General features: G+C 37.2%; 1 protein-coding gene across 1 annotated transcript in view; it reads right to left on the bottom strand.

Moving 5' to 3' along the window:
- LOC101710435 (complement C5) overlaps positions 1-8,723 on the bottom strand; it is a 96,142-nt gene that overhangs the window by 31,994 nt on the left and 55,425 nt on the right. Inside the window, exons 22-25 of the mRNA XM_087183287.1 lie at positions 8,027-8,087; positions 2,920-3,009; positions 933-1,145; positions 402-477 (exon numbers count right to left, since the gene is read on the bottom strand). Coding sequence (XP_087039413.1) covers positions 402-477; positions 933-1,145; positions 2,920-3,009; positions 8,027-8,087 — 440 coding nt within the window. The remainder of the gene's footprint in view (positions 1-401; positions 478-932; positions 1,146-2,919; positions 3,010-8,026; positions 8,088-8,723) is intronic.

The following is an 8,723-nucleotide window of genomic DNA, read 5'->3' as shown; positions in this document are numbered from 1 at the left end:
ACTGTGAGTCCAATGGGAAGCTCCTGAATGGTTCTGAGTGCTGTGATCTAACTTACGTTTAAGAGGGTCATTCTAGCTGCTATGTTGAGTATAGACTAAAGAGGATCCAAGTCTGAATTCAGAAGACTAGAGAAGTCTAGTGCAATAATCCAGAGAGGAGGCTGGCGTGGACTAGGATGACAGAATAGAGATGGTGAGAAGTAGCCAGATTCAGGATATATTGTGAAGGCATAGCCAAGCATATTTGTTGGAGCTTATGTGGGTTGTAAGAAAAAGAGAGGAATTGAAGAATGACTAAGCTTTTAGTCTGAGCAACTGGAGGGATGGAATTTCCATTACAGTTGTTATTCTTTACTTAATCAACTACTATGTGAAAATACAAGTTAAGACTTGCTACTTACCAAGTGCTACCACTTGCACCCTTCCACATGCTGTATGAATAATCAGCATTTTTGTAGGACATGATGCTCACCATCCCTAGGAGACACCAGAAGAAGAACACAGTGCCTCAATGACCTCCGTTTCAACTCACAGTGCTACCTTGGCCCCAGGGGGTGGTAAATTTCCTTTGGTGTTGGGCAGTAAGCACATGCTCTGTGGCTGGTACTCAACTTCTTAAATGCAGCATGTGAATTGCTTGAACTTGGAATTATCGAGCAGAACATTCTGATCTCATTCAAAGAGCAAGGAAGTGCTCTGTAGAGTTTGGAATGCAGGTGTCTTGTCTCTCATCCAGGCATTTTGGTAATTTAAGCCAAAATGCTACAGAAATAGTACACATATTTATTCATGTAGTTGAGTCCATTTCATGATTCTTTTTGGCTAAAATGCTTTTACAATTAAGCATTTATATAACTCATAACAACTTAATTATTAGTTTAAAATATTTGTTTAAAAATTACTAGGTTATTGTGTAAAATAGATTTTTTTACCTTCTTTTATTTTTTTCTTCAGGTACTGTTTTTTAGTTAATGAGTGAGGATGAAAAATGTTCCAGTGATTTCCTGCCTCCAGATAGTGAAAGACATAGAATACTGGGACCATGCTCATCAGCTCTGCCTCTGCATTCCCCCCAGGGAGGTGGGTTAGGATATCGATGCCTTCCTGACTCAGGGCGGTTGACAGGATCTCACCTATAAGCATCCCTGAAACAAGAAGAAATCAAAGCATACATAACCACCTCCCACTGACTGATAAGAGTATATGCTGAAGAAAACAACCATCCCTATTTTTTTTTAATCTAAGCAGTACACTTGTTTCTCAGAAATAGATGAGAAAAAGGATTTGGCTTGAAACATGAGTTTAAAAGAAACAAAATGAAGACTTAAGCAATATCTCTATACTATGGTAGAAGATGATATAATACAATGGACAGATTATTGCATCCACAGTGATTACATGGACAAATCACATATAATTACAGGACAGATTACATGGCAAATCTGTTGGCATTCACAGGTTTACACATTGCAAACCATATTAACCAATCCTCCTACAAAATAAAACAAAGGCAGGCAGTGCTGTAACCACTCTGTAACTCACTGTGTAACCCTGTACAAGCCATTTTCTTATAAATCCAACAACAAGATTGCACAAAATCAAAAGTCTTTTCCAGTACTAGCATTCTGTGATTCCAAAGTTTCTGTGGGGAAAAATGTAGTCAGGACATTCTATCATTTTGATGGTATGTTACTGAAATGTAAAGGCTAGAGACCAGGGAAAGCCCATCAAAAATACCATGTCTTGGGCCGGGGATTTAGCTCAGTGGTTCCAGCGCCTGCCTCACAAGTGCGAGGTCCCGAGTTCAATCCCCGGTACCAAAAAAAAAAAAAAAAAAAAGCCGTATCTGCAATGTCCCAGAGGGAAGAGAATCCCTGCTACAGCTTGAATGTATATGTTCATTCAAAACCCGTATATTGAAATCTAGTCAGCAAGGTGATGGTATTGAAAGGTGGGAATTTGGGGAGGTGATGAGAACATGAAAGCTCTGTCCTTCTGAGTGGGATTGATGACCTTATCAAAGAAATGTGAGGGTGCTATTCACTCTTTCCTGTCGTTCTGCTCCTCCACCACCTGCCATGTGAGGGTGCAGTAACAAGACACCAGGTGGGAAGTGGAGAGCAGCCCCGGAAGACATAGAATCTACCAGCACTTAGAGCTTGGACTTCCCAACTTCTAGAATGGTGAGAAATAAATGTCTGTTCTTTATAAAGTATCCACTCTTAGGTATTTCATTATAGCAGCGAAACTGGGCTAAGACAACACCTCTGGGACTGGTATTTCAGCAGAAGAGTGCTGTCGTCTTGGGGCCACTGCAGGGCATAAAGCCTTCTTTGGAGCTAAGACCATGGAAAATTCTTTAAATCTAGAAGCAGCTGCACCCTTTCTTTTAGAGTAGTCTTTGGCCAATGATAGTCCTCACTGTCCATCATGGGAGAATTAATTTTCATTTCAATCAGGCCAGTGGAAGAAGATAGTTGGAAAAGTGATCAAGTATTTGTAGGAGAATAATGGGTATTCTCAAAGGAGATTTGTGTGTGCAGGAAATCAGATAAATAGAAATAGAATAATGTAATCAAATCAGACTTGGTCGCATATGCCTGTAATCCTAGCACTCAGAGGCTAGGGCAGAAGGATAACAAATATGAGCCCAACCTGGGCAGGTTAGAGACTTAGCAAGACTGTCACAAAAAACAACACTCTGGGAAGGATCACAAGTTGAAGACCAGCCTGGGCAACTTAGCAAGATGCTGTCTCATAAATAAATAAATTTACAAGGATGGGGTTACAGCTCAGTGTGAAGGCCCTGGGTTTAATTCCCAGTACTACACACATGCATGCGTACACACACACACACATACACACACACACACACACAGGCAGTGAAAAAAGCAATAAAAATAGAATTTGTTAATTTACCTTTTACACTCAAAATCCTTTTGACATTTGTTTTTGGAACCATATCTAATGGTATCCTGTATGGAAACTCCTTTCGCCTGCTAACAGTACCTGTAATTTAAAAAATTATTAGATTTGTACAGAGTTTTTTTGGGAAGTGACTATTTGCAGGTTATTTATAATATATCTACTACCAAATAGTTTTTTTGAACTAAGATTCTTTTATAATAACACTATTACAATTACAAGGAAAGAAAAATCAAGGTTTTTTTTTATCAAGCTCTTGGCTTATATAATCTCTTTAAATAAAACTCTAAACTTGGCTATAAGATTGCTGGTCATACCAAGATGTGAAGTAAGTAGATTATTTCAATTTTATCCACCGGTAAAAGGTAGCATGGCTTTTTGTCCAAGGAGAGAAATTTGTTCCTGGAACTGAAATCTAAAAACAGCTAACATGTAATTTCCAAGTCAAGGTTATTTGCTCCATTGGGAAGTAAGATCTGAAATTCTTTCCACCTTCTCCTTCCTGTCTAATTTAGAGATGTTTTCTATATGCCTTTGACAACAGAGTTTTAGCACAGTGGTATCAGAGAATTTTTCTATTGTAATCAAACACTGGTTTTTGTCATAAAATGATAACACTTATTATTGTACTGATAGAATACTAAGCACTGCCCTGAGCTCTTTAATTGCATTATTACATTAGATCTTCACATCAATCCTGTAGGGTAGGTCTATTTTTATCATTTTAATTTTATAAATGAGGAAATTGGGCTTAGAAAGTAACTTGCACAAGGTCACAGAACTAGGACAGGTAGAGTCCTGATCTGAGATAAGGAGATTTTACCAGAATCCATTATAGTAACCATAAAGAGAATCCACCTCCCACTGTTTTGCTAAGAAACCCCTTTTAAAGCAGAAACCAACTCCTACCCAAGTCATAGTTCTAGCACTTAGCATAGTCCTTGGCACATGGAAGATAATAAAGCAGTGAGTGACATCTTGTAATTTAACTGTCAAGCCAAAAGATGCAGGAATGTCCTCATGAAACTTCTTTCTCCACTAACCCTTGATAAATGCTGGGAATTTATATTAAAACTCCCTGAAGGCACTTAAGAGTTTTGCACTGTGGTTGGCAGAGCATGGAGTTCAGAAAGAACTTGCAATGCATGGGACACTGAGCAAGACACAACCTTTCTATGCCCCAGTTTGTTCACTGGTTAAATGATAGTAATATTTTCTTCAAAGGGTTTCTGTAAGGATAAAAATAATATAGACAAAGAGCCTGGGATACAGTTCATGATCACTAGATGGTACTTATTACTGAGAGATTGTTTGTGAATGTCTAAATATGGTTCTCCACCATTTTCTCCATTGATACCTACTCTCGACTATTTCAGTTCTCACTGGTAACTCCACTACCAGATGGAAAGCTAACAAAGAAAGTCAAAACAAAGGAAGTCAACTTAACTCATCAGAGATCATGACAAAAGATTCATCATGATATCACAAAGAAAGGTAAATTCCAGTCAGATTGAAACATTTACAAGTCAAATCTGTAAAATCAATAGAATAACAAATCCTCAACATCTTTGTGAACTAAAGGTAGACTGTCTTCTTAAAAATTATCCCCCAAATAAAAAACCATAAGCATTATGATGGATTTGACTATAACAGAATAAAGGATTCCTGTTTAAAATCCATGAAGATTTGTTGTTGCTCAGAGAAGTACATCAGAGAGACAAAACTAAGAAGAAATATACAAGAAAATTCAAATGGAAATTTTAAAAAAAGTTCAAAAGATATGAATAGGCAATTGATGAACCCAACACCCAACAAATATATGAAGAAATGCTTAAAATGGTAGTGTCTAGAATGATCCAAATTAAAACAAAGATGAGATACCACTTTATACTAATAAAACATGGCACATTTTAGAGTGGTGAGTAATAGCAAGTGTTGGGGAGGATGTGGAGAGAAGAGAATCCTCACACACTGCTGGTGGAAGTGTAAATAGTGCAGACATTTAGAAGAGCAATATGGTAGAAATGAATGACACTGAATATATGTATACCCTTTACCCCAACGGTCCCACTCCTGGAAATGTAGTCCAGATAAATGCTTATCCTGCTTTTTCATCCAGCTTTATCTATCTATCTATCTATCTATCTATCTATCTCCATATATATATTTTCTTTTCTGCAGTGTTGTTTAATGGTAATGAGGAATCTGTCACTAGGGGATAAATACGTAAAATTGTGAGAAAATATACTCTGAAATTCTATGCAAGAAACAGTAAATTAAATGTACATATAGCAATACAGATATTTCATTAAAACTGAGTGTTTATTTAGTATTGAGTTTAAAAACTTAAGAAAAAAGAAAAGGATCTATAGGACAATATATTTATATATATATAAAGATATATATATATATATATGTATCATAACATTACTTCCCTATTCAAAGACATATGTCAAACACAGTTGAGTAGGTATATTCGAAGGAAGGGAAATTGGAATGGGGTCAAGGATGAAGGGAGATAATAAAACATGAGAGTGGCTCATCAAGACCAGGGTGCTGGGGAGCGAGGAAGTGAGGAAGTGGAGAGCTTAACTTTCTGCAACTAAGATACAACAGAGTCAGGAGGAAGGGGTATGAGGGAAAGAAGATAGAAACTAATGAATGACTCGAACTAGACTTGAGTATTGTGTCTCTGTGCTTAGGTTCTTTCTAAATTAGTGTCACACAGTTTTAATTACTAATATTTTACAGCTTGTTCTGAGACTTCATTTACTTTCCTGAATGCGTATTGGTCTATTGTTTCTATTTTAAACTAAATTCCTTAAAATGTAATATGGGTAAGGATGTAATGAAATCTTTGCTATATCCTGAACAGAATTATTATCTTAACTGTCTTTAGCTTTCTAGATCTCAACAAGCTATTTACATCTAAGTTGCCTAAATAATAACGAACAAAACTATGGCAAGATGGGAAAGAAATATAGTTGTTTGTTTTGTTTGTTCTGTTTTTGTGGTGCTGGGGATTAAAACCAGAATTTTATGCACTCTAGGCAAGCACTCTATCACTGAGCTATACACACCCTCCAGCCCAGAGGTTTTAAAAACCAAGAGTTGCTCCAGAGAGATTTAGTCTAGGAAAAAAGGTCAGTCCCATCTTGTGGTCCTGATATTCATGCCTAGGATGAGTAAGATTTTAGAAAGCTGTTTGCAATAATGTCAGTATCAGAGACATCAGTGGGGAAAAAGAAGAGAAACCAAAGAATATGATGGCTCTGAGACTTGATATAAGTGCCTGAGGCCAAAAACCTTAGAACACACAACAGCTCTACTCATAGATCATCCATAATAGCTAATCTATAGAGTACAGGGGATGCTGCTTGAAGGTAAAATCAGAGAAAACAACTAACATGTGGATATATACATATAGGATGGATTTTTCTTTTTATTATTTTACTGAAGTCATTCTTATTCAGTTTGTGAATCGAGCTAATTTCAAATGTAAAGAGTAGTAACATTTTGCTTTCCTATAGGAAATGGTACTCTGAGTAAAGTAGTCTTCATTTGTAAGTAAATATTTTTTTCCCTATTTTGCTATTGTAGGGACAGGGGTCTGTAGATGAGAAAATAGAATCAGGGCCTCCTTAGGTCTTCTAGCTAATCCTGACTAAAAAGAGTTAAAATAAACTTTACTAGAGAGATTCCCCTGGGAAGCAGGTCAGAGATGGGGGTAGAAAAACGAGAAAAAAAAATCAGGTAAAGAAAGGCACCAAATGGTCTTGGGATTTGCACCAAGTGACCAGAAAAAGAGCTGACAGGCAGGATGCTGAGAGAAAGCCAAGTGCACAAATGAACTGTAAGCTGTTCCCACCTCTAATAAAATATAGGTGAAGCAAAGTGGGGGAACTGACTATAAGGCAGTGTGTACTCACACATGTGCATATATGTGTGTGTGTGTGTGTGTGTATTCACTCTAGAATCACTATATTATTCACTCTAGGGTCATTATAGAGTGCAACAGATAGCCACAGGTCCCCTTACTAACTCTAAGCTAACTGTGAGTAAGGCACTCCCTTGCCAATTAGCCACCCACCCCAGAGATAAGGCCTTCAAAGGTAAGTCAAGGACAAGTAAACAGACAAAAAGAAGTTACTGGTAGACCACCGGAAGAAATGACAATAGGCAGAGGTGCCCAGAAGCCAATCCAGTTATGGCACGCTCTGGGTGGGGGGGGATGGGTCCCCGCCCCCCCAAAAGCAGATGGGAACAAAGGCCCCAGGAGTCCTCCATCTCTCTGGAGCCTCCTACCCTGATTCTTTCTTATCAGGGTAGCTATCTCTCTCCTCCTTTCTTCCACTTTCTTTTACTCTTTACAAATAAAGTGTCTTCCTTTTGTTAACCTTTTTCTTTCTAGTATTTCATTGGGGCTGAGTGTACCATCCCAGTGGGATGCTTGGACAGCAGAACAGTGGTGCTTATCCCTGAGATGCAACACTACATCACTGAAAGAAAATAAGAATGATTTGATGTAACACTAAGATAAATTATAACATTTAACAAGAACTACAGCAGTCTGTCTTGTCTTATTGAGAAGAAAATAATTGTTACTGGAGCATATTCTAAATTTCATAAATAGACACTGCATATATGTAGTTAGGCCTTGATTTGGTTCTTTTTTTTTTTTTTTTTTTGGTACCAGGGATCGAACTCGGGTCCTTACGCTTGCACAGCAGGTGGTGAAACCACTGAGCTAATCCCCTGGCCCAATTAGGCCTTGATTTGATACTCACATGTTTGTAAAATTTTAGCTTAGAGAAGATTCACAGTATCTCAGTTGAAGGAGAAGCAGGAAAGTGGAAGCGCAAGGAATAGGTTTAAGTGATAATTAGAATTACTGTCTTTTCAAATAATGCATGTTGAATAACTTTGGATTGATGGTTTTATAATAAAATGTTATAAATCATTTTCATAATGGATAGATTCAAGAAGTGGACATTTCTGATTCTACACATTTAAAAATTTAAAAAATAGTGTTTTAAGGTACATATACACTTAATTTGCAGAGCAAGACATCAACATATAAGATACAAAATCATTTTCCTACCGTAAATTCCCTTAGGGTCCAGAGTAACACCAGCATAACTTTCTCTTTTGACCCCTTCTGGCTAAAGACAGAAAACATTCAGTTAAGAAAATAATTAAACTTGTAGGACCTGAATTTCTTGGGTCAGCTTTTCTGGACTACTTTCCCAATTTAAAAAATGCTCTTGTTTTGGAAAGGCAGACTATGCACCAATACTTATATGCATCTTAATTATAAGATTTTTCTGACTATTTGCAGAGCAGAGCAAATGTTTACATACAAGTTATTATATGCCAGGTAATTTGTCTGAATGCTTTGTATGTATTGCCTCTTAAACCTCTGAAAACCTCTCTGAAGTAGGCTCTAAAATTACTCTGTGTGACAGATGAGAAAACTGACACACACAAGCATCAAATAACTCATCCAATGTCTCATTGCTAATGGAGCCAGAATTCAAAGCCAAGCAGCTTGCTCCTGTCAGTGCATGAAACCACAGTGCAAATGCACAGGAATGTGCTTTGCACAGAATAAATCAATAGAGGTTAACTGACATGAATTTCATAGCTGAAAACAACTCAGAATGAAGAGTTAAGAAGACCTAGTCTGTCAGTAACTATCCATATTACCGTTGGCAAGAACCAGATCTTGCTTTAAATTAATACTATTTTAAATTTATAAAACATAATTGTATAAGAACCTCAATCTTTGTGGCTTTATT

Source organism: Heterocephalus glaber, unplaced genomic scaffold (genome assembly GCF_053883595.1).
Source record: "Heterocephalus glaber isolate CG9 unplaced genomic scaffold, H.glaber_assembly_v1.0 deba00001479, whole genome shotgun sequence".
NCBI lineage: Eukaryota > Metazoa > Chordata > Mammalia > Rodentia > Bathyergidae > Heterocephalus > Heterocephalus glaber.
The sequence above is the reverse complement of the archived record's forward strand: the minus strand, read 5'-3'. Positions and strand labels throughout refer to the sequence as shown.